This window comes from Hyperolius riggenbachi, chromosome 7, assembly GCF_040937935.1.
Source record: "Hyperolius riggenbachi isolate aHypRig1 chromosome 7, aHypRig1.pri, whole genome shotgun sequence".
NCBI lineage: Eukaryota > Metazoa > Chordata > Amphibia > Anura > Hyperoliidae > Hyperolius > Hyperolius riggenbachi.
This window is the reverse complement of record NC_090652.1, coordinates 249,445,331-249,470,594: the sequence shown is the minus strand read 5'-3', so window position 1 is coordinate 249,470,594 and position 25,264 is coordinate 249,445,331. Positions and strand designations below refer to the sequence as shown.

The 25,264-nt window shown below is 43.4% G+C and overlaps 1 protein-coding gene and 2 long non-coding RNA genes across 7 annotated transcripts in view; 2 read left to right on the top strand and 1 right to left on the bottom strand.

Annotated features, from left to right (window-relative positions):
- The window catches only part of WIPF1 (WAS/WASL interacting protein family member 1), a 179,749-nt gene that overhangs the window by 45,823 nt on the left and 108,662 nt on the right, over positions 1 to 25,264 (bottom strand). For all 5 annotated transcript variants that reach the window (XM_068245472.1, XM_068245473.1, XM_068245475.1 and 2 more), the window contains 4 exons: positions 21,679 to 21,879; positions 18,175 to 18,288; positions 10,463 to 10,511; positions 4,064 to 4,143 (listed from right to left, as the gene is read on the bottom strand). In XM_068245472.1, coding sequence (XP_068101573.1) covers positions 4,064 to 4,143; positions 10,463 to 10,511; positions 18,175 to 18,288; positions 21,679 to 21,879 — 444 coding nt within the window. The remainder of the gene's footprint in view (positions 1 to 4,063; positions 4,144 to 10,462; positions 10,512 to 18,174; positions 18,289 to 21,678; positions 21,880 to 25,264) is intronic.
- LOC137524941 (uncharacterized) overlaps positions 1 to 25,264 on the top strand; it is a 166,689-nt gene that overhangs the window by 114,843 nt on the left and 26,582 nt on the right. The window lies entirely within an intron of this gene.
- LOC137524942 (uncharacterized) lies at positions 1,604 to 19,899 on the top strand. Its single transcript, XR_011022819.1, has 3 exons — positions 1,604 to 1,699; positions 14,815 to 14,854; positions 19,690 to 19,899. It is a non-coding gene; the product is annotated as an uncharacterized lncRNA (long non-coding RNA).

The following is a 25,264-nucleotide window of genomic DNA, read 5'->3' as shown; positions in this document are numbered from 1 at the left end:
GGCCTTATAAGTAATCAACTTACTCTAGGTAGCTTTCTTGGTTATTGATAACCATTATGCAGATATTCTGTTTGTGGGCACTCATTCATGTCATGAAGTAAAATTTCCCAGCAGTGATCCTGCTATCTGTGCGCTTTTAGCCGCTTAGCCAGGGGTGAGTGGTCGGGGTCCAAGGACAGTGGAGATGATATGTTGTGTCAAAAACCGACACAGATTTCCAATAGCAAAGGGGTTAAAATCAGGGGCGTAGCAATAGGGGGTGCAGCGGTAGCGACCGCATCGGGGCCCTTGGACCAGAGGGGCCCCGAAGGGCCCTCCCTCAACTACAGTATTAGCTCTCTATTGGTCCTGTGCTCATAATAATCACTTCTATAGATAGCTTTGCATAGTGGTAATCATTAACAAGCTGTTCCCCATCCCCTTCTTGCTCCTCTGACACTGTAGTTACCATTGGCAGGTTTTGGTGCGCCGTATCAATTGTTATGTATAGAGTGCTTGAGGGGGCCCTATTGTAAGACTTGCATCGGGGCCCACAGCTCCTTAGCTACGCCACTGGTTAAAATGCTTAAGTAAGCATGATAAATCAACATGGTATGTTGGTGACTGGTGTTGCTGAAATCCTACTTACTCTGTTTAAAGAAGGTTGTTCCAGTCTAAAAAAGTTGTCTTGTTTTAACCCATCTTCAGAATTTTTTTTTAATCAATCCATTACATACACCCTCAAGCCTTTTTCTTCTTTAGGTGTAAGCGGACCTTAAAGCGGACCCAAACCAAACATTTTTTTAATTCAAAATATTTAGTTGCCCCACTGACACATACAAATATAAATAAACACTCCTTCAAGCCTATGAGCATTTCAGTGCATGCTTTTCACCCTCCTCTTTGCATAACTAGGGTTATACAGGTGGCAGCCATTAGCAATTCCTCGTTTGCTGGACACCATCTACTCCACCAGTTTGCCGGAATATTTGCCGGCAATATGAAAGGAAGGGAGGGGTTTCTCCAATAAATGTAAAATATTTTATATTTGTCATCATGCAGCTGAAAAAAGGCTGTTATTATTATAATTTAGAAAATAGATTTTATTTCTGAAATCTTGTATTTTTAGTTTGAGTCCACTTTAAGAGTCTTGACGTGCAGAGTTGAAACTCCTGTTTTGGGCCATGGGGTTACATGGTCTCCCAATGTAAAAATCTTTACACTCCTCTTTACATAGGACTGCTTTGCTTCTGTTTAGTTGTTGGATCCTCAGTATCCTAGGACTCCTTTCTTCTCCTGAGATCCTTAGACAATCCAGAATTAAATTGATTCACGATGTTGTACCAAGATTTCTGATTCTCTCCACTGTCCAGATACCTAGAAAGGTTTAAAGCTTCTCAAAGGAGTTTGTGTTCCCCATTCTTCAGTTCGGTGTTATTTTAGCTACCTAGATGTTTTAAGACCATAAACACCTTCAGCCCGACACTTAGAACAACTAAGGCCTCTTTACCACGGACACCTGATAGGCAGTGAAATGCCTCTCAAGCGCTCACAAATGCTTGCTGCTGCCTGATAACTGCTCACTGAGCACACAGTTCAACTGTCCTTGGAAAAGAGGCCTAACATTTGCAAAATGAGTGGCAGTGAACTAGATTTGGCGGAAGCAACTGGATTACCTCTGCTTCTAAAGGCTGAAGTATCTCACGCACCTCATTAGAATGTAAGACTATTCTGTAGTAGTAATGACGTCATCTAGATAATGGAAAGGTGCCCAGATACCTCAGTTTTACTTAGGATTTACCATCATGTGGATAGATGAGAACCTTCACAGAAATATCTGCTGAAGTAGGCACAGAAAACTATCCATTGGACTCTGTGCAAAATGCACTCACCTAAAGGATTATTAGGAACACCTTTTCCAATTTCTCATTGATGCAATTATTTAATCAACCAATCACGTCAGTTGCTTCAATGCATTTAGGGTTGTGGTCCTGGTGAAGACAGTCTCCTGACCTCCAAACAATGTCAGAAAGGTAAAGAAAGGCGATTTAAGCAATTTTGTGCGTGGCATGGTTGTTAGTGCCAGATGGGGCGGTCTGAGTATTTCAAAATCTGCTCAGTTACTGGGATTTTCACGCACAAACATTTCTAGGGTTTACAAAGAATGGTGTGGAAAGGGAAAAACATCCAGTATGCAGCAGTCCTGTGGGGGAAAATGCCTTGTTGATGCTAGAGGTGAGAGGAAAATGGGCCCCACTGATTCAAGCTGATAGAAGAGCAATGTTGACTGAAATAACCACTCGTTACAACTGAGGTATGCAGCAAAGCATTTGTGAAGCCACAACATGCACAACCTTGAGGCAGATGGGCTACAACAGCAGAAGACCCCACAGGGTACCACTCATCACCACTACAAATGGGAAAAAAAGGCTACAATTTGCACGAGCTCACAAAAATTGGACAGTTGAAGACTGGAAAAATGTTGCCTGCTCTGATGAGTCTCGATAGCCAGAATTTGACAAATTTGACGTAAACAGAATGAGAACATGGATCGTTCATGCCTTGTTACCACTGTGCAGGCTGGTGGTTGTGGTGTAATGGTGTGGGGATGTTTTCTTGGCACACTCTAGGCCCCTTAGTGCCCACTGGGCATCCTTTAAATGCCACAGGCTAACTGAACATTGTTTCTGACCATCCCTTCATGACCACCATGTAACCATCTGCTGATGGCTACTTCCAGCAGGATAATGCACCATGTCACAAAGCTCAAATCATTTCAAATTGTTTTCTTGGACATGACAATGAGTTCGCTGTACTAAAATGGCCCCCACAGTCACCAGATCTCAATCCAATAGATCATCTTTGGGATGTGATGGAACGGGAGGTTTGTGCCCTGGATGTGCATCCCACAAATCTCCATCAACTGCAAGATGCTATCCTATCAATATGGGCCAACATTTCTAAAGAATGCTTTCAGCACCTTGTTAAATCAATGCCACATAGAATTAAGGCAGTTCTGAAGCCGAAAGGGGGTCAAACATCGTATTAGTATGGTGTTCCTAATAATGCTTTATCTATCTATCAAAACATGTTGTACCCATGTATGTATGATGTTAAGAGAATATGTTGTACCTTAGCTTGATGGATCTTATTTTCTTGAAACTGCTAGAAAAAAACAACAATATGGACACACTTCCTGTGTTGGGTAGACATTTTTGTCAACTAATGAGAAAATCCACAAACTGCTATTATCATTGGGAATCAGCACGGTCAGCAGGACATTGTCACTGCGTGGAATCACTATAATCCTGTGTGGCCATTAGCAACGCCCGCGTAGTAGCCTTGCTGTTAGAAGATTCATCTATCTGTAGGATTTCAGGTGGATTAAAGCAACTCTTATCAGAAGAAGACTGTGAATGTGTTATCGAGAGCCCAGAGCTCCCCTTTAAGAAATCTTCCCCATTTGCTATGGCTTGCCATTCACATACACTATCCTGTAGAACTCCAGCCTTCCGGTCACATGGAAGGTATATAATGGTTTTCGAAACGATTTGGTTGCAACAGTTACTAATTAATTTTGGAGAGCCACTCTACACGAAATATGGAAAAGTACTTATTTGGTGTAGTGCTGTGAGAATTGGCCATGCAGTTTTAAAACATCAACTTTCATTTTTTTACTACATCATGACCTTGCTTGTTGGACTGTGTCTTCTATGCTTACTTCCCCTGATCTTCTCTAATGCTGGGAATACACCATGAGTTTTTTCAGCAGGTAGATGAACGTTTTTTTCATAGAAGTAAAGGGGAATTGATCAGAAAACTGATCTGAAAATTGATCGGCCAGTAAATCTGCTGAAAAAAACTCATTGTGTATTCCAAGCATAAAAGGTAGCTATATAGAATTTATCAACTTGATTGGCTTTGCCAGATTAAGGGGATAATAAGAAGCTTCTAAAATGTAGAAAACAAAGGCATAGCGATTAGCAGATTACCATAAAACTGACAGTCTGCAGATTGGCCCTTTGATAAAAGTGGCGATTGGAGGTTTCCTGAGTGTTGATTGCCAATTGCAGGGTCTACGTACCGTCAGCATTTGCGTCCGCATTTGTGGCAGAGTGGACTATAATAAAGAGGTCATCTGCTGGTGAACAAAGCTGTGGCAACCTGCAATCAGAAAGTAATTTTTTTTTTATAAATTAAATGCAAAACAGAAATTTGCCTTCTTAAAACAGAAGGTATTTGCTATTGTTAAGATTGGAGTGAGCATATGAGGTCTCCCACAATGCAACACTGCTGAATATGCAAATTGTCCCTGTAAGCTAGCCACACCTCCACAACCACTGGAATGCAATGATGTGTCTGCTTGTGAATTATATAGCTCCACACTAATCCAACATGCATAGGATTTTAAGTAAGATGGCTTTTTGGTCCTTTTTAGCGCCTTTTTAGCGCCTTACACACTCACAGGAGTTCTGATTCAGAACAAGCTAGCTGTAACTTGTATAAATGAAGTCTTAGACATTTTAATGTAATTGATGTTCCCTTATTTTAATCTTTGTGTACCTAAGCATCTTAAGATATATTTAAAGAGAACCAGAGAGGATAAAATAAAAGCTTTTATACAAACCTGGGGCTTGCTCCAGCCCCATACGCACGCATCGCTCCCACGCCGCCGTCCTCCGCTGCCTGGATCCGCCAGTACCGGGTCCCGTCATTACCGCCAGTCGGCCGGCGGACACGGCCAATTCTCCGCATCACAGGGACTCCCTCCATACACTTACGCTTGTGGCTGCCTACTGCGCAGCCGCATGGTTAAGGGTATGGAGGGAGCCCCTGTGATGCGGACAATTGGCCGCGTCCGCCGGAAGTGACGGGACCCGGTAGCGGCGATAGAGGAAGCGGAGGATGGCGGCGTGGGAGCGATCCAGGCTTATGGGGCTGGAAGAAGCCCCAGGTATGTATAGAAGCTTTTTTTCTATTTTCCCATTTCATTCCTCTCTGGTTCCCTTTAAAGCGGTTTAAAACCGTGACATAATATTCAATAAAAACATGTTTTCCTACTTTTTATATGCCATACGGTTATCATATTTGCATTTGTGCATAAGTATTATTATTCATTTAGAATTATAGGTTCCCAAAAGTACAGTTTTTTGCTTTGTGAGCTGACTGCATTTTATTAATGACTGGTTTTAAACATTATGTATTCAAGGCAGACATGCTTTGACTCTCTGTCTCTGTTGAGCTGCTTCTTCCACAGTCAGAGAATGTGTCACATTCCTCACTTGATACATTTAAGTAAACAAGATAACATAATCCACAACTTCGGATGCGTCCACATTTCACTACATGGAACTTTCAAGCTCTGGTGCTGGTCCAGTAAAAAAAAAAAAAATGCGGGTTGCATATTATATGCTGTAAATATTTTAGAGAAAAGATGAAATGCTTGGTTATATTCCACTTTAACGTTGCAGAAAGCAGATGCTGACCTTCTGTGGGAAAATGCTAGAGAAATCTATATCCAACCAGTTTTATGATCATTTGAGATAGTTCCATAAAAATAGAGTTGAACAGGTGTAATAAAAGATGCAGTTATGTAAAACAAACTGCTGAGATCTTCTATTGCCATTCTATCATTCTACCACCATTCCAAATGTACCCATAGACCCAATACTTTGGTTGACTGGAATCTACTTCCAAAAAAAAAAAAAAAAAAAAAAAAAAAAAAACTCTTACCAATTGGAAATATCTTCTTTACCCAAAACCCAGCCTGCTGGGATCATAGCAAAATACACTTAGTTCTAGCAGTATTTACTCTACATGGGATTTTTTGGTAGGTAGTGGGCCAGGTGTAGGTACCTGACAGTCCATTATCTGTAGACCAAAGTGTCAAGTCTACGGCCAGCTCAAATCTATTGTGCACAGATGATTCAGTATCTCCAATCAAGCTTCAAAGTCTGCTATCACAAAGCTAAAATATGAGAAGGTTATCTTTAATAGCCATAGTGCTGAACAATGCTTATAAATAAAGGCAAGAACCTTTATTTTTGGTCAACAGTGGATTCATCTCAAGTTCAATCAAATGTTGGACCTTGATGAAACTCCACCTTATGGCACCCACCTCAGGTCCACTACTGGTTCTAGTACCAGCAATCTTTATGATATGAAGCTTCTGCTTCCTTGTAGGCCCCATGGAGATTTATCAGGACTTGGTTGTAGGAAAAATATGTTCATCCACATTATCAAAAACGAGATCTAAAAAGCACTGTTTGATCACACTTTAGCATACAATACATTAAATATATGGCTATAATTATCATCATACAGATATTATTGCATTATTACATTGTACAATCGAATTGCAGTGCATTTATACCAGCACTAAGTTAAATAAGAAAATCAACTATTAAAGGTTTGCATTAAATTGTAGGCACTGGAAAGTATCACAGAGAAACATTATTATTGTAGGTGCTGAAAAAAAGTCTGAAACAAATTTGCAAAACTCCTTCATAATATAAAAATCCTCAGATGCAATAACCATATAAAAATAGAAAAAAATTGAATAAATTCAAAATGATAAACATAATGTGGTTATATGTTGAACAATACTTTGTGCTTTCTGCTTGGATGTTCCAAAGCAAAATTCTTTGGTAATAAAGCTATAAAACAAACACACACGTTATGCTGTACATTGCGTATCTTGTGAGTAGAATCAATTCAAAAAAATCTTAAAGCCAACTTATGCCAAGAACCAGGCTTTAGATTTGCACGGCTGTGGGTAAACAATTATATTCTGGCTTCTCATATCCTTCATGTCTTCATTGTCCATATTTCTGTTCTAGAATGCCCTGCCCAGTATAAGTAGTTGTTGGGAGACCAAATGATGGTGTGATGCCCCACTAACTAACTCTGAAACCATATCCTAAAAACAGACATACAGATAGGAACTAAGGCTTTGGCAGAGGGGAGAAGGCACAAAACAAATCCAAAGAAAATCCTCACCACTGGGTCTATGAGTAATATAACAAGCCAGCAGATAATTCAGGTTTAACATAACAGTATCATATGGCTGTTTAGACTTCAGCCCCTTCATTCAAAAATGCACAGTTGCATCTCTTGCACTATTTATGCTGTTGCTTATACAAATCTGTGGAGGGTGGTGGCAGCCAAAGCTTTTGGACCATGGTCATTGGTCACATGACTACTGTTACTTTGGACTAAACTAACAACATGACTACTGTTCCTTTGGACTAAGGTAACTAACAAAGGAGTATTAGTCACCCACAACTCCTATTTCTGTAATGAGGCAGGGAATGGGCACAGCGGGTACTTTTTTTTTCTTTCTACCCTGGATTGAGTATTAAAGGTGATTGGTTGCTCTGTACTAATGAGATATAGGGCCTTAATCAATTAACCTTTTCTTCTGAGTTTTCTCCTAGAAAATACTTTTTTGTCTTCTCTTTCCTAGAACTTTTTAAGCCTTTTGCAATTGAAATAGTATCAAAAAGTAGATGAAACATTATTTTGAGTATTTTTTTTGCTGGTGGTTTAAAAGGCATTTAATTGACAAGGGCCCATGTGCAATTCACTTTTTCTCCTGAGTTTTCTCCTAGGTGATATTTTCAAATCTTGTCAATAAAATGGCTTGTAAACCACCAGCAAGCAAGAAAATACCAAAAATAATTTTGTCAGTACCATTTCATTTACTTTTTTTTGGTACTTTCTCAACTGCAAAATACCAAAAATATATATTTTTTAAACAGAAGATGAAAAAAAGTCTCCTACGAGAAAACTTAAAAAATAAGGTAAACTGAATAGGAGTCAAAGTAAGAAAATATCACTTAGGAGAAAACACAGGAGAAAAGTTAATTCCACATAGGCTCTAGACTTTACACTCAAACTCATGTTCATCTTTGCAGCTAAAAGCATCCCATGAGGTTATGGCTCACTGTTTTGCAGCAAAGCAGATCTAAGCAGGAGTATCACAATTATGGCTGTAACACCAGGGCTGTGGTGTCGAGGAGTTGGAGCAATTTTGGGTACTCTGAGTCAGGGTCGGTAGTTTTACTAACGGAGGAGTCGGTAGTCAGAGTATTTTTGTACCAAATCCACAGCCCTGGTAAGCATTAGACTAAGGAGTTGGAGCCACTTAGGGTACCTGGAGTCGGAGGTTTCATAAACTGAGGAGTCGGATAATTTTTGTACTGACTCCACAGCCCTCTGTAACAATGCATTATAATTCCAATAAACCATTTTATTTTAGTTTTGGTTGATGTAACAAGGGGATGAGAACCCATTAATATTTATCACTGTCCTGTGACCCTATCTAGGAGTACAGGTTGAGTTAGAATCCCTAACTACCTTCATTGCCATTCCGAGGACTACAAGTTTCCATACAACAGCTACAAACCTCTACGCAGGTCACACAGACAGGAAGTCAGGGACAATATCCTCAATGGGCACACATACCATTTAAAAAGTTCCCTACCACTTTCCACAATGAAAACATTTTTCTGGAATTGTACCAAATGAAGTTCACAGTTTCTTAATGGAATCCACAAACAAAACTGGAGGAATCCACTGGGAAAACTACAGCAACAGGCATATATGTTTTTTTGTAGAATGTTTGTACCATGCACATAGTGATGGAGAATTCCATCATGATTTTTTTGTGGCTCCATTACCTTTTTCTATTTACAACAATATACAATTACAGAGAGCCTGGCACTTGCTAACCCTTATTGCTTTGCGTCTTGTGGGGTCTTTTTGAATGCAATTCTTTTGGGGGCGTCTGCTTTCCTTGGTGAGTGGTGTCTTATCTGTCCTGCAATCTGTTGCCAATTGTTGTAACTTTTTTTTTTTTTTTTTACATGTATACCGTAGCAGCCTGGACATTTTTTTGTATCTAATTTTTATGAACTGTACAGTCGCTAGGGCTTATTCTAGGAGTAGGGCCTATATTGCGAGCATCTTCAAAAAACCTGAACAATCACGTTACGGCTTATTTTCAAAGACACAAGGTAGCCTCCAGCCTCAGACCATAGCTCTATTGCCAGTACTGTGCAGTAGGTACTGGAATGATGAGGTCACTTGGATATTAAAACTATTTTGAGGTATCTGCAAGCTGTATTTTTACAAAAAATATAACTTGAACCTATCAGAGGAGGGTTAGGAATGTGTACGAAGGACTTTGTAGACACCTAGAGTTCCCCCTTTACTGGACAATTTCGCAATTTTTGAGCGATCGTGATTCACTTTAACATTTCAATCATGATCGTTCTAAAATAGCGAAAAAAGCAATGCATGCACCATGTTTTTGTTTTCTGCGAATCGCCGGCGATCGCTGCAGTGAGATCACTACCATATACTTTTAAATTACCCTAGTGGTTTTCAAAGTGTTAGCAATTGCCGGAGATTCTGAATGCAGTGGAAAACGCCCGCAAATCACGCTCTAAAATTTGTTTTCCATAGATAACAAGCACCTTTGAAATGTTAGTCATATGAATGCAGCAACCCGATTTACAAACCACCCAGCACTACAATTGGTGCTGATGCCATGATATTAGCCATGCAATGAAGCAAGAAAACAAATAGGATAGACAGCTGTGCCTACTGATAAAACATCGCTGTGATAAAAAATTCAGAATATTTAGATTCTCATAATTGGCCACATCTGATAGAATCGTGAACTATTGTCAGACCTCTGCTCATCATGACATTTCACATTAACTACTTTAGGTGAACCTGTCACCAAATGAAAATATCAGGTGTCACGCAGTAGGTACCTGCCCATACCTTTGAAATGGTTTTCTATTGCCTAATCTCAGCTTTCACTTGGAGTTTGCCAAATGCATTCTACTGGGCTTACCCATAGTGCAATGCACACCCAGAACATGTGACCTGCAAAATCCAACCTGAATAATTCTCTTCACAAAACCTTAAACAAGACATTATGGGACATCTGAAGAAAATGGACAATAGTTTCAAAACTTTCCAAAACCAGGTACTTCATCTACTGATGTTTGGAGGCCAAATTCACTTCAGATGTAAGGCATGTGCAGACATCTTTGGACCAAATAATAGTTGTGTAACGCTTCATATAAAAATCTTATTTCAGGAGAACTTCCAACTTTTTGATGTTGTATAGAATACTATAACTGGGTATAGACTTGATGGACTACCGTAATCTCATTTTGGCTTGCTGAGGATATCCAATAAGATTTGAGAAGTTTAGCCTTTAAAGTCATAATAAATCAATAGGTCCGGTTTTTGATCTTTCAGCAGTGGTTATCCTCAGGACAACAGCTCGGCAATGTTGGTTGGCAGTAACATAGTAACATCCCTCAATAATGCCACACAGCTGTAGACGGAGGTTAAACCACCCAGCCATTCACACGATCCTCTGTGGGCTTTTCATATTCTCTTCCAACATATACAAAAAATAGTCAAAGAACACTGGCATCTTTGTCACAGAGATCCATTTCACCTGGGAATGGGAGGCAAGGGAGGGGCACCTCGCTCTCTTCTAGATCCACCTAAAAAAAAATTAAAAAAAATTAATCAGAAGGAAAGAATATCCATTTATCATATACCGGTACATATTTATGGAACATTGATGCACGTTCTGCAGCATGACGGCAAGCTTGACATACAGAGGCCAAATTACATCTGATTTGCCCAGCTATTTGATCGCATGCATAGTACGCATATGCAGCCTCCAGCCTGTGAACGGCCTGCAGAGTGCAGCCTCCAGCCTGTGAACGGCCTGCAGGGGTGCAGCCTTCAGCCTGTGAGTGGCCTGCAGGGGTGCAGCTTTCAGCCTTCAGCCTGTGAGTGGCCTGCAGAGTGCGGCCTGTACATGGCCTGCCGGGGTGCAGCATGCAGCCTTCAGCCTGTGAATGGCCTGCAGAGTGCAGCCTTCAGCCTGTGAATGGCCTGCAGAGTGCAGCCTTCAGCCTGTGAATGGCCTGCAGAGTGCAGCCTTCAGCCTGTGAATGGCCTGCAGAGTGCAGCCTTCAGCCTGTGAACGGCCTGCAGAGTGCAGCCTCCAGCCTGTGAACGGCCTGCAGGGGTGCAGCCTTCAGCCTGTGAGTGGCCTGCAGGGGTGCAGCTTTCAGCCTTCAGCCTGTGAGTGGCCTGCAGAGTGCGGCCTGTACATGGCCTGCCGGGGTGCAGCATGCAGCCTTCAGCCTGTGAATGGCCTGCAGAGTGCAGCCTTCAGCCTGTGAATGGCCTGCAGAGTGCAGCCTTCAGCCTGTGAATGGCCTGCAGAGTGCAGCCTTCAGCCTGTGAATGGCCTGCAGAGTGCAGCCTTCAGCCTGTGAATGGCCTGCAGAGTGCAGCCTTCAGCCTGTGAATGGCCTGCAGAGTGCAGCCTTCAGCCTGTGAATGGCCTGCAGAGTGCAGCCTTCAGCCTGTGAATGGCCTGCAGAGTGCAGCCTTCAGCCTGTGAATGGCCTGCAGAGAGCAATGATTACACCTCATCAGGGTATCTGGAGAGGTTTAAAGGGATACTGTAGGGGGGTCGGGGGAAAATAAGCTGAACTTACCCGGGGCTTCTAATATTCCCCCGCAGACATCCTGTGTTGGCGCAGCCACTCACCGATGCTCCGGCCCCGCCTCCAGTTCACTTCTGGAATTTCTGACTTTAAAGTCAGAAAACCAATGCGCCTGCACGCCCGTGTCCTCGCTCCCGCTGATGTCACCAGGAGTGTACTGCGCAGATACAGACCATACTGGGCCTGCACTGTGCGCTCTTGATGACATCAGCGGGATCGAGGACACGGCAACGCAGGCGCAGTGGTTTTCTGACTTTAAAGTCAGAAATTCCAGAAGTGAACTGGAGGTGGGGCCGGAGCATCGGTGAGTGGCTGCGCCAACACAGGATGTCTACGGGGGACCATTAGAAGCCCCGGGTAAGTTCAGCTCATTTTCCCCTGACCCCCCTACAGTATCCCTTTAAGGAAAGAATGAGAGGAGAGAGGGAGGGTGCTATCCCCAAAGGAACCTCAGGTCCACCAATAACATCAGGAACCAATACTGTTCCGATGGGAAATGGGGTATCTGGAGCCCATACACAGGGAGATCAGTCCTTAACCACCAAGGGGCTCCCTTTGAAAGCCCTAAGCCCAGAAGGAGGAGTCAGGGATCCAGGCCAGGACCATTTTTTAGGGTCAGGACCCCCTCTAACCCAAGGGAGTATAAGAAAAAGAGGATTGGAAGAGGTAGAAGGGGAAGTAGAGGAGGAAGAGCCATCCAGAAAAGAAAGGAGAAACGTCAAATCTCCAACAATAAACAGTCCACTATAAAAATATTTAATTTATCGTCTCATATCCTGACTTCTGATGAAGAGACATTGCTAAGGAAAGGGCTAAACTTTGCTCCTTCAGCTAAGCCCGACGAATTTCAACTCTATAAGGACTTGCACAGATTCATCAGGTCACTAACCCTTAAAAGGTTTTTTGCCACCAGAAAAGAAGTAATACATCCCACTACCACACTGTCCGACGACCAAGTGGAGACACTAATAGTGGAACCTATAGATATTTATGATGAACAACTGACACAAAGGATGAATGATGATGCTTTACATGGGATAGATGATGACTGGTTGCAATATGTACCGGACACCAATACCAAGCACACGAATTTCAGGCCTAAATCAGTGTTCTACCCCTCCCATTCCAAGGGTCAATTCGTTAACACCTACTATCAAGTAGTGTTAGAGCAATTTAAGAATGTGTGTAAGAAAGGGCCCTCTAATAAACATTACAATCTGAATGGAGCTGAAAAGAAAGCCCTAAAAGACCTTTCAGATAATGAGGAAATTGTCATTAGACAGGCGGATAAGGGGGGAGGGATCGTTGTGTTAGATTCTGTAGACTATTTGAGAGAAGGCCTGAGAATATTAACAGATGTATCAACATACCAACAGCTCCCTATAGATCCCACCACCATATACAAAAGCGAACTGCAACAGTTGGTTAATAAGGCTCATCTGAATAACATTGTTAATGAACACGAAAAAAGGTTTCTAGTTCCGACCCACCCTTCAGTTCCATATTTTTATCATATCCCTAAAATTCATAAGAGTATGACCCATCCTCCAGGAAGACCCATTGTAGCTGGGATGGAAGGATTGTTGTCAAACGTGTCGTCCTATGTAGACCATTTTCTGCAACCTCTGGTCTTGAATTCCCAAGCATACACACGGGATTCTCTACACGTGATGGACATGCTACAGAACTACAAGTGGGAAAAAAGCTATCTCTGGGCCTCACTAGATGTGGCATCACTTTATACCAGCATTCCCCACGAAAAGGGTTTAGAAGCTGTACAATACTTTTTCACTCAAGATTGCACGCTCCCCATGTCACAAGGCCAATTCATTCTAGATCTACTTCAATTTGCCCTTTCACACAATTATTTTAGTTTCATGGACAAACTTTATCTACAGACCTGCGGAACTTCGATGGGGGCGGGCTTTGCCCCCAGCTTTGCCAACTTGTATATGGCTTATTGGGAAAGCCAACAAATCTGGACCGGCAACCCTTTCAGTAAAAATCTGGTGTTTTACACCAGGTATATAGATGATATTCTGCTAATTTGGGAAGGTGAAGAAACAATATTTGATGAGTTTTTGACCCATTGTAATAACAATTCCTTTGGTTTAACTTTCACACATGTTATTTCTAGTAGTAATTTAGTATTTTTGGACCTGGAGTTATTTGCAAACGATGAGGGCCAGATATGTTCCAAAACACACTTTAAGCCCACGGCGGGCAATTCATACTTGCATGCGTCTAGCTGCCATAACCCGAAGTGGATACAGAATATCCCTAAAAGTCAGTTTTGTAGGCTTAGACGCAATTGCACTTCAGATAAGGACTATATAGAACAAGGTGAAACACTCTCTAATAAATTTATTGAGAAGGGATATAAGCCAGAGCATATAAAGCAGGTGTTTGAGGGATATAAAGCCAAACCTAAACCTAAAGAGGATGCCAAAACTCATACAAGCACACATTCTGACCTTTCATTCGTTACAACCTACACGGAAGCCTCCAGGACGATTAAGAATATAGTAATCCAAAATTGGCCCATTTTGAAACAAGACCCCATACTGAGAGATCTTATTCCAGAAAATCCAGCAGTAATTTTCAAAAGAGCGAAGTCCATTAAGAACACCATAGCTCCAAGTAATGTCAAAAGGAAAACTAAGAAACCAGACAGTATGTTTCCTTCTCTGAAAGGCACTTATAAGTGTAACGTGAAGAGATGTGGGTGCTGTCCATTTATTAGACACAGAGCTACTGAAGTAATAGATACTAATAACCATGTACACAAACTGAAAGATTTTATAAACTGTGGAAGTGATCATGTGGTGTACCTTTTAACCTGTAGTTGCCCCAAGTTTTATGTGGGCAGAACCACCAGACCCCTCAGACAAAGATTAGGGGAGCACAAGAGGAACATACTTGATGGGGTGGAGAAACATAGTGTTCCACGCCATTTCAAGGAGTGCCATAACAGCTTGGTGGATACTCTTAAGATAGTAGGCCTAGAGACAATTTCGAGAAGGTTATTACAAGGACAAAGATACAAGAGGCTCTGTGAGCGAGAAACATTTTGGATCTTTAAACTGGATGCTCTCAGCCCAAAGGGCCTTAATGAAGGCCTAGAGATATCCACATATTTGTGATGTACTAAAAAATGTACTACTAGAATACGTGTTTGAGTTTTTTACTGTGTTTTTACCGTGTTTTTTACTGTGTGTTTTACATCCTATAGCACTGCTGGTCACTAATGTTTCTCCCTTCTCCCCTTTTCTCCCTCCAGCACACCCAATAGTAGCAGAAATTTACACTAGATGAGGGTGGTGAGTATACCGTATAATAGGCATGTTCCATAGTAGGTTGCCTCCCCTGTATCGTATTCATATTTTTGAATTACTTCTCCATTCCACCAGCTACCACGACCTGGTCCCCCCCCCCCCAGCTCCCACTATGGTCCTAGTGGTAGGACCTCAGTGAGTTGTTTTTTTCCCCCCCCTCCCCCACCCCCTCCCTCCCAATTCCTCCTCTCCCCCCCCCCCCCCCCCCCAAGGGTCATCCCATTCGACAGTTTTCCCTTGCTGCTTTCATCCCAGGGTTATCCCATCCATAATTTCCATTGGTTTTCCTTCCCCCATCCCCTATATCCTCTTGGCCTCATAAGCCAGCTGGGATAGGTTATACAACGTAAAGAATTTCCTGTCCTTATAAAAGTCCCCCTAAAAAGAGTCCATTAAGGAACCTTCCTTCAAGTTGTTTTTAGATGTCCACTAAATAAAGTTTTTTTAGAGGGAAGGTTTCTGGATCCTGTTATATTGGGGTTCATGTAAATGGTTTTTATTGTTGTGCCCATTCTAATTCGGAATCCTATAATATGTTATTCCCTATAGCTTCCGAATGGGTTAATCGTTTCACTTTAAACTGTCTTATGTTTTGGTACTGTTGTACCAGTTGGTAATATTGTATTAATGGTTTGGCTTAAATATGCTGATGTAGAATGCGGATGTTTTCATGTAAAGTATCGAACTGTAATTATGTTCACTAGACCATCTGAATGCAACACATGTTCCTTCAACATGATGTTTGTACTGCCGGGGAGGATGACGCGCTGCTATAAGCCTCCAGCGCTATCGTGCCCTTATGTTTCTCCCCCCGTTGTTCTCTGGATAATAAAGTTTATTTTAGCATTTTGGTCGCCATAGCGACCTCTGGAGCGACACTATATGTTGCCCTCCGCAAGCGTGAGACGTCATCTGACGAAGGCGCTGTGCGCCGAAACGCGTAATGACGTCACACGCCGATTGACACTCCAGCGACGCCCACCTCCCAGTGAGACGGATTCCAAGCCATCGGAAACCGCGCTGCTGGCCACAGCGCGTCATCCCCCACTGCAGAGGCAAGCGGCTGGCAGTCCGCTGAGAAGCGATTTTATCACTCATGTTTGTGAGTATAACTTTTAATTGTTAATAAAATCTCCTCCACATTTAATGCACTATGGCGCGCTTCATCTTCTTTTAGTACTTCTGCCAATCATCCTCTGTTGGAGCGCTGCGGAGTGCTGAATGTGCTAAGGAGAGCCATCTTTTGAGTGTGCAGCATTAACTTGGAGCGCAGGATATCTTCGTGCTTGAGAGTGCAGCCTTCAGCCTGTGAACGGCCTGCAGAGTGCAGCCTTCAGCCTGTGAACGGCCTGCAGAGTGCAGCCTTCAGCCTGTGAACGGCCTGCAGAGTGCAGCCTTCAGCCTGTGAACGGCCTGCAGAGTGCAGCCTCAGCCTGTGAACGGCCTGCAGAGTGCAGCCTTCAGCCTGTGAACGGCCTGCAGAGTGCAGCCTCAGCCTGTGAACGGCCTGCAGAGTGCAGCCTCAGCCTGTGAACGGCCTGCAGAGTGCAGCCTCAGCCTGTGAACGGCCTGCAGAGTGCAGCCTCAGCCTGTGAACGGCCTGCAGAGTGCAGCCTCAGCCTGTGAACGGCCTGCAGAGTGCAGCCTCAGCCTGTGAACGGCCTGCAGAGTGCAGCCTCAGCCTGTGAACGGCCTGCAGAGTGCAGCCTCAGCCTGTGAACGGCCTGCAGAGTGCAGCCTCAGCCTGTGAACGGCCTGCAGAGTGCAGCCTCAGCCTGTGAACGGCCTGCAGAGTGCAGCCTCAGCCTGTGAACGGCCTGCAGAGTGCAGCCTCAGCCTGTGAACGGCCTGCAGAGTGCAGCCTCAGCCTGTGAACGGCCTGCAGAGTGCAGCCTCAGCCTGTGAATGGCCTGCAGAGTGCAGCCTCAGCCTGTGAATGGCCTGCAGAGTGCAGCCTCAGCCTGTGAATGGCCTGCAGAGTGCAGCCTCAGCCTGTGAATGGCCTGCAGAGTGCAGCCTCAGCCTGTGAATGGCCTGCAGAGTGCAGCCTCAGCCTGTGAATGGCCTGCAGAGTGCAGCCTCAGCCTGTGAATGGCCTGCAGAGTGCAGCCTCAGCCTGTGAATGGCCTGCAGAGGTGCAGAGTGCAGCCTTCAGCCTGTGAATGGCCTGTAAAGTTGCGGAGTGCAGCCTTCAGCCTGTGAATGGCCTGCAGGGGTGCGGAGTGCCGCCTCTAGCGACAATAGGGGAAGCAGTTTGGTGCCTGCATCAGATCAAATGGAGTAGAGGCCGGAGTGGAGGGGAGACAGAGTGGAGGATGCAGGAGTGGTGTCAGTTCACACTGTGTCTCAGGATGCCGCTGGAGAGTTTCATAGAGATTAGACACAGCATAAGCTAGCGTCACCACTGCATGCTCCGCTCTGTCTCCCCTCTGGACTCCATGCCATCTGATCTACCACTTCCTCATATTGCTATAGGCCACACTCCACTCCCCTGCAGGCCATTCACAGGCTGAAGATTACAGCGATGTCTTTGGGCCCAGTCACAGCACACAGTACTTGCATGCGGTTACAAAACAGAAAACCAGCCATCCTTCCCAAGATAATCTGTACACAAACCAAAGATTTGGCTTGTTTTGGTGCAGGAATTAGGGAGTTCTTGGATGCACAGACACAATCTAACCAATTTCAGCACTCTGATGCCCTCTAGTGGTGCCTTGAGGCAATATACTGTAGTCACGGGCGCCACAGCGCTGACAGATAAGACTGCTCTTCAAATACTGTAAGCTGGGGGCACAAAAATTACATTATCGGAAGCCCCAGATAAGTATAAGTGCATGTGCTTAGAACTTCTCAGGTACATGTTTATATTTATGGTGAACATACAAGAGTGCTGCATACACCTATGCCGCCAGCTGCCAGATTCTACAAGAGATTTACGGTACCTGTGCTCTGCCTGCCATCAGCCCAATATCTGAACATCCCTCCGAGTACCAGCATCTTTTATCTTTTTAAAGCAGAATTATCAGTATTTTTATTGGCATTCACTTTGATTATTGAAATGCAGGAGCTGCTACAATTCCTACCCCCAGCTTATACGCAGGTCAATAACTTTTTTCTGGTTTGTGAGGTAAAAGTGGTGAGTGCCTCAGCTTATACACGAGTATACATGGGTATCTACGGTAGCCTTAATACTCTCAGTAGAAAGCAGTCACAAAAGTCAGTCGTGTGATAATACAGATCCTACTGAGACATTTCAAATGTAAAGCCATAAACTCTGGATGGATATTTGCCCCTTTTGTAATTACCTCGGCTCTCGTTTCTCATGACTTTACTAGGGTAGGTCTTGTTTGTTGGTACGTAAGGTTCTGGGGGCGGAAGATCAGTAAACGGGTGAAATGTAAAGCGCCTTTCCAATTCATCTGTGAAAGAAAAACAGAAATTATTATATATTATTACAGAGATCAGTGGTCAGATAAAAACAATAAGTGGTTTGTGGTAAGTGGTAAATGAAGGCACTGTTTATTATAGGTTAGGCACATAATGGCTCCTTTTCTTAGGTTTTCTGTTAAGATTTCAGACTACATATTGACTCTCTAATGCTTAGCAGACAGGATGCAATTTTTCCGTCAGATTGACGGTCAAAATTATAATTTGACAGGTCCGATCTGATTCCCGATTGTTTTTCTGATCGATTTTGTATAGAAGTAATCAGAAAAACAATTGGGAATCAGATCAGACCTGTCAGAAATATTAAATTTGACCATCAATCGGAAAATTGCATCGTGTGTACTAAGCATTATACAGACCAGGACTGCTTTGTATTGTGTAAAACTGCACAGTATAACCATTAATAGTTTCGTGTTTTGGGGCTAGAAGCCACAGCTGGATAAGTGGAGGAAGTTTTAATTTCCATTTACAGAGAGGGTGGACATCTAATATGGAGCATCAAACAAGAAGAAAATACCTGGTAAACTCACCACATTTACCAGTATATGCCATCGTTGCTTAACCAATTTTATGATAGCTATGCAAGATGTAGGCACATTTACCCAGGGGGCGGTTCTGAGAGGTGCACACAGTTTGGCACTGCTAATGTCCGCAGTGTAGTATGAAGTGATGCAGTCTAAACAGATCAGATTGATTTGGCGCCCGTTGCGGCAGGAGTCTCAGACGCCATTGCAAATAGTGGCTAATAGGTTCCCAGTTAAGCCACTCTACAGGGAAGAGGCTGCTCTACAGGCCTGATAGTAATAGGCCGATGGCCTATTATTCGTCGTTTGGCTACTGTAGATTTGGTAGTTTGAGTGCTGGGGGTTAATATTAGGCATTGTTAGTATTAGGTCGTGGGGGGGGGGGGGGTTAAGGGTTAGTTATTAGAAAGGGGAGGTGGGTATTAGTGTGAGAAGGGGCCAGGTAGGTCTAAATTTAAATATTGGTTATGTTGATTACCTAGTATTTTTACTAATCACCTCCACCCTGTGCCCAGACAAATTAGAGGTCATGCAACGTACTCTAATTTCATAAAAGTGAAAGAGGATGGATGCCATCTCCACCGCTCACAAATGCATCTGTACACATTTTCTATATGGCACTTTTCTCATCCTGTGTGGTGTGGACAGTGCTGTGTCTTCGAATGCAGAGCTCAGGCAGTGGTGGGGAAAAGGTGGTGTAGAGCACTGCTCTTCACTGCATTTGGTGTGAACAGGGCCTTGACATATGTACACATGCAAGATAAATTCTGCCCAAAGCAATATTTTGTGATCACATTGGACTATATTTATTCCTCCAATCAGTGTACAGATTCTGTCCCTTCTTTCTAGGCTATAAAAGGGGAAAGATGAGAAAGGAGAGGCCCTGCAGTAGGAGCACAATAGCAGCCAGACAAGTATCATCCAGCTCAGTGCACAGCTAGATCAATATATGTAACGGCACATGGAAGAGGAGCTGCTGCACATGGAGGAAGAGGAACTACTGTCCATGGCGACAGTAGCTGCTCTACAGGGAAGAGGCGAGACCTGCTCTACACTGAAGTGATGCGGCTTGTAAGGGAATAGGGCTGCATGAAACAGCTCCAGGATAGGATGCGAAAAGTAAATCCACCCCAGAGACAATGAAAAAGTGAGCAGTGTTCAGTGTACGGTAGCTTTATTTCTCTGCTGCTGGTTGAGTGCTGCCTGCGGAGCTCAGTCTGTGAATAACAAGCAGTCACGCTGTCACAGTATCATGCTATAGATGACATGCTAGGTGATCTAGTCTCAAACTTAATGATGTATGGGTCTATCTCATCTCACTACCAGGTGTGACCTCTGTACTGTCAACACAAATTAGCTTTTTGATGCTGCGGTTTTTTTTTTGCAATCACAGTAAAGAATCAGTAATTTCATTCACAAGTGACACAAGGGTCAGCTTGCTGAGGAGCTAGATAACGCATACACTCAGTTACAACTTCACCTCTCTCCCCTTAAAAGGACCACTATAGTGAAAAAAAAACCTGACAGGTTTCGGACTAATCCATCTCCTCGTGGGGGATTCTCAGGGTTTTCTTTGTTTTCGAAATCATTTCCTGAACAGCAGTTGCTATGGCTAACTGCCAAAATAGTAAGATACCAGCCAGCAAACCTACTCGCTTTGCGCACTATTTTGGCCACTGGACTGATCAACTGCCATTCAGGGAATGCTTACGAAAACAAGGAGAACCTAAGAATCCTTCATGAGGAGATAGACTAAGCCATTAAAATTTGACAAAACGATCAGATTTTGAACAATTTTTTTTTTGCTGTAGTGGTCCTTTAACTACCAAGCATACAGTATGTTCACGAATCTCTGATGAATGTTTATATTCACTTTGTGGTAACCATTTATAAAGCAGCAGATAACCGGTGTACTTGAAATGTCCTGGCAAGGCTGCACCTTGCAGAAGTGCACAACGGAAACTCTGGACTAGTTATAAAAGGATTGAGTTCATTTGCAGTAAAAGTATTACTGCTGTGGGCAGCGGTGTTGTTATTCTTTCTGTTGGTTTTCATTTAGTTAACTGGGTCACATGAGGTTTAAACTATCATGTGACCTGGCTGACCAGTGTAAGAGTGGAAGAATATCCTGTTCCTATCGTGTGATGGATGGCCAAGTACAACCTCTTCTGCATCTCCATATACGTGAATAGTGGTTGCCACCCAAACGCTGGCAATGCTGTTCTGCAGCAAACATGTGACACAAAGTGCTCATAGCATCTTTAATACACAAATGCCAGGCAAGGTATTATAAACATACATATGGTATGCTCACATTTTAACAGTCCTAACCTGATGATGCATATGCTTGTTGTCATAGAGGTCCATTGTGAATGGGGATGTAATCACCGGTACATTGTCAGTAATACAGGAGGATCTGATCTGATAAATCTTAATTTCTGCTGAGGTACATAGATAGTGGGGCCAAAAATTGGCACCAACAGCATGAATCTATGGACCGTCTGAAGACTCTGAACAGTCTAGGCTGGCGTCGATTTAGGATATGGTAAAATGGGAAGGTTGTAGCATGACTGGACATCTGGCCAATCCATGGAATAGCATGATACAGTCATGTCAAGAAGGACCTAAATCTCAAAGGAATGTTTCCAACATCTTGTGGAAATCGATGCTGCAAAGTAGGGAGACTTTTTGAGGCAAAAGGAGGTCATACCGGTACTTATTATTTGTAAAATATTCTCAAGCGAGTGAATGTGACAGCAAGAACAAATCTCTAGACCCATGAAAGAAACAATTACACGTTCAGATGTGTCTTATGCAGATAAGTGACAAAGTCCATACCGTCACCAGAGTCTTGATAACCATTCCTCATCGAAGACGATGGTGGTGGAGGTGGCAGAGGCCCCAGGCCTGGTCTTTCTGGAGGTGCTGGTGGTCTGGGGCCACCTCTAGGGGATTCTCCTCCAGGTCTGGATGAAGAACTAGATCCTATTGATCCTCTGTGGCCTAAACCATTTCTGCTGGGAGGTGGAGGAAGTTGACCTAGACAGAAGCACATTTAGAAATAAGCTATCCTTTGTTAACATACCCTTATCATATATTCATGCATTTTTTAAGGATACCTCCTTCAAAACTCAGGCATGAAAAGGCTGCTAGTAGAATGTGCTATTCATTCAGATAAAGTCAAAATGCCCTAAAAATCCAACGACTCAGACTCCTCAGGTTAGGATTCCACAGACTCAGACTCCTCTAATTTGAATATTACAATCTTGTTGATTGAAAGTATGTAACATGAAATGCATCTCTTAACTACCAACGCTTAGGAATTTTAAATAAAGACAACTGAAGTGAGAGGGATATGGAGGCTACCATATTTATTCCCTTTTAACCTCTTGCCGACCACGTCACGCCGATGGGCGTGGCCGTGGCGGCAGCCTCAGGACCGCCTAACGCCGATTGGCGTAAAGTCCTGGGACCAGCTAATGCAGGAGATTGCGCGCACTCTGCGCGCGAATCTCCTGCTTGGGGGGCGGAGCTCCACCCGCCTTCAGTCTCCGAGCGGCTATTGCAGCTCGGGAGACTGTTAGATGGCGTGATCGCCGTCTATTTACACTGTGCAGCGCTGCGATCAGCAGCAGCGCTGCACTGGGAACAGCTGTGTGACACGGCTGTCCCCCTGGGGGGCAAAAGAGTGATCGGCTCTCATAGGCAGAAGCCTAGGAGAGCCGATCGCTGTAATTGGCTGGCTGTGGGGAGGGAGGGAGGGAGGGAGAGAGCGAAGGGGTTTAAAGAAACAGGCTTTCTTTAAAAGACATACAAAAATATTTATTATAAAAAAAATAAACATGGGGGGGAGCGATCAGACCCCACCAACAGAGAGCTCTGTTGGTGGGGAGAAAAGGGGGAGGGAATCACTTGTGTGCTGTGTTGTGCGGCCCTGCAGCTTGGCCTTAAAGCTGCAGTGGCCAATTTTACTAAAAATGGCCTGGTCACTAGGGTCGTTTAGCCCTGCAGTCCTCAAGAGGTTAAACAATACCAGTTACCTGGATATCTGGTGGATCTTCTGCCTCTAATACTTTAAGTCAGACTAAAACTAGTCATTGGTAAGAGTACTTGTAGAAGGTACAGACAGGAACAAAGAACATTCATCAGGCCCTAGGCAATGTAACTGTGGGTACATGTAAGAGTGATGTGCAGGTACTCTGCAGGGGAATGAGGAGATTCTTCCTCTATTACACATTCTTCATGCACAATCTGAACCAAGTTTATGGGTGATAAACAACACCTCCTCCAACACCCTTCAGGCTAATCAGTCCCTAGCTGTCCTCCTCAGCCACCCAGATCTTCTGCTATGGGTCCAGGTAATTGAGCCAGTCGGGCGTAGTGCGCATGCACACACTCCGCCGCCAGGAACGTACTACACCTGCGCAGCACTATTGCTCATGTGCAGAATGCTCCTGGCTGTGGAAGCGGCACGCGGCCAGACTGCGCTGACTGGCTGAATTACCGGGACTCATAGCAGAAGATCCAGGTGGTGGAGGAGGACAGCAAGGGACTGATTAGCCTGAAGGGGGCTGGAGGAAGCCCCAGGTATGTATAAAATAAACTTTTCTTTTCATCCGTCTCAGGTACCCTTTAGTCACCAAACCAAATTTTAACATATCAAATTATTTGATTTCACGAGCAAAAGGAATGCATACATTTGCATTAGCCGGCATCAGCGCATAATTATTTCCATCTCATTGGCCATCTCTATTAGTGACTAGGGATGATCGGAAAGAGCAAATTCCATTCCACCGGAATTTGCAGATTTCGCCAGCGCGCAATTCCGTTGCTATGAAATTTCCGCCGGATTTTTGCGAAATTCCGCGGAATTACGGTTTCCGGCGGAAAAATTAAAGTAATCACAAATGGAACCTTGTTTATGCTAAATGGTAGCCCATAGAACCTATTGGCTGTTCCCTTAGTCCTTTTTTCCTCCCCTCCCGAGGAGGATCTTGTCTTCCAGGGACTTGTAGGATTTGAAACCCAGGTCTAGTGCTTGGAAGGCAGCTCTCCTCACCGCTATACCACCACCAACACTACATGCTAAAGCCAGCCTAGCATGTACCATTATGATATATCCAAGAGAAAAAATGAGCTTGCTTAGGGATTTGTAGGATGTCAAAAGCCAACTCTCATGCATTGGCCAGGAATCGAACCCAGGCCTACCGTTTGGTAGGCTGCTATCCTAACCATTATACCACCAACACAACACACTACAATGCTACATGCTGAAGCCATAGTCATATAGCAATTCCGTTCCCTCGCAACGGAATCACCAAATTCCGGCCGGAATTGCGGAAATCTTAATTCCGCGGAATCCAGCGACCATCCCTATTAGTGACACGGCTACACATCAGGCTTTATTCTTACAGCATAGAATATATATAATCTATATATCTATGTATATATGAGATCCCTGTGTACACATCACATACACAGTCACTATCAAATATGTATATCTGACTTTAAAAATACGGGGACTGTAGATAGATAGATATATATATATATATATATATATATATATATATATATATATATATATATATATATATATATATATATATATATATATATATATATATATATATATTTTTTTTATTTTATTTTTTTACACAGCACCGTATATATATCTATCTATTATCTGAGAATTAGAACATGTTATCATATTTTTTATTTTAATTACAGTTCAAATTCATTAGGAGTCGGTGCTTTTTTTCCAGGTACCAAAAAATTGCTCCGACTCCACAGCCCTGGTTTTTAATACCATTTATTGTATCTGTGGCATAAAATGTACAGTATGTTTCCTGCTGCATAATCTAAACCCCCACTCCCAAAACAAACCTGTTATGATCTTCTTGAGCAGCGCCTGTTGACCCAATCACAGCTGGCTGGTGTGGGCTCTCCCAGAACATGGTGTCCAATTGGCCGTGGGTCTTCATAGCACAACCCGCAAGGGATGATGGCCTGCTACCCCTAGTGGGCAATAGACTACTTTGCTGCCTGGTGGCCACCAGGTCCCGACCCCTAGGATTGCACCACTGGTGACACAGGAGAACGGAAAAAACTGCAATGCGGATTCAATCAGAATCATCAGTGCAAACTGTGGTTCTAGACGTGATGAAGGGTGCCAGCGCCCAAAATACGATTGTCAGAGTGTGAGTAAAAATTAGAAAATAACGACTATGAAAATGAGGTATCCTACCTCTCCAAATGACACAACCCAGACAAAAAGGGTTTTAGATCAGGTCAGATTTATTCAAGCACGTTTTTTAAAACAGACAACACGTTTCATGGGTCTCTGAACTTCTGAAGGCACTCATATTGACCTGAGGAAGTGGACAGAGACTTGTGAAATGCGTTGACTGTTTTAAATGTGCTTGAA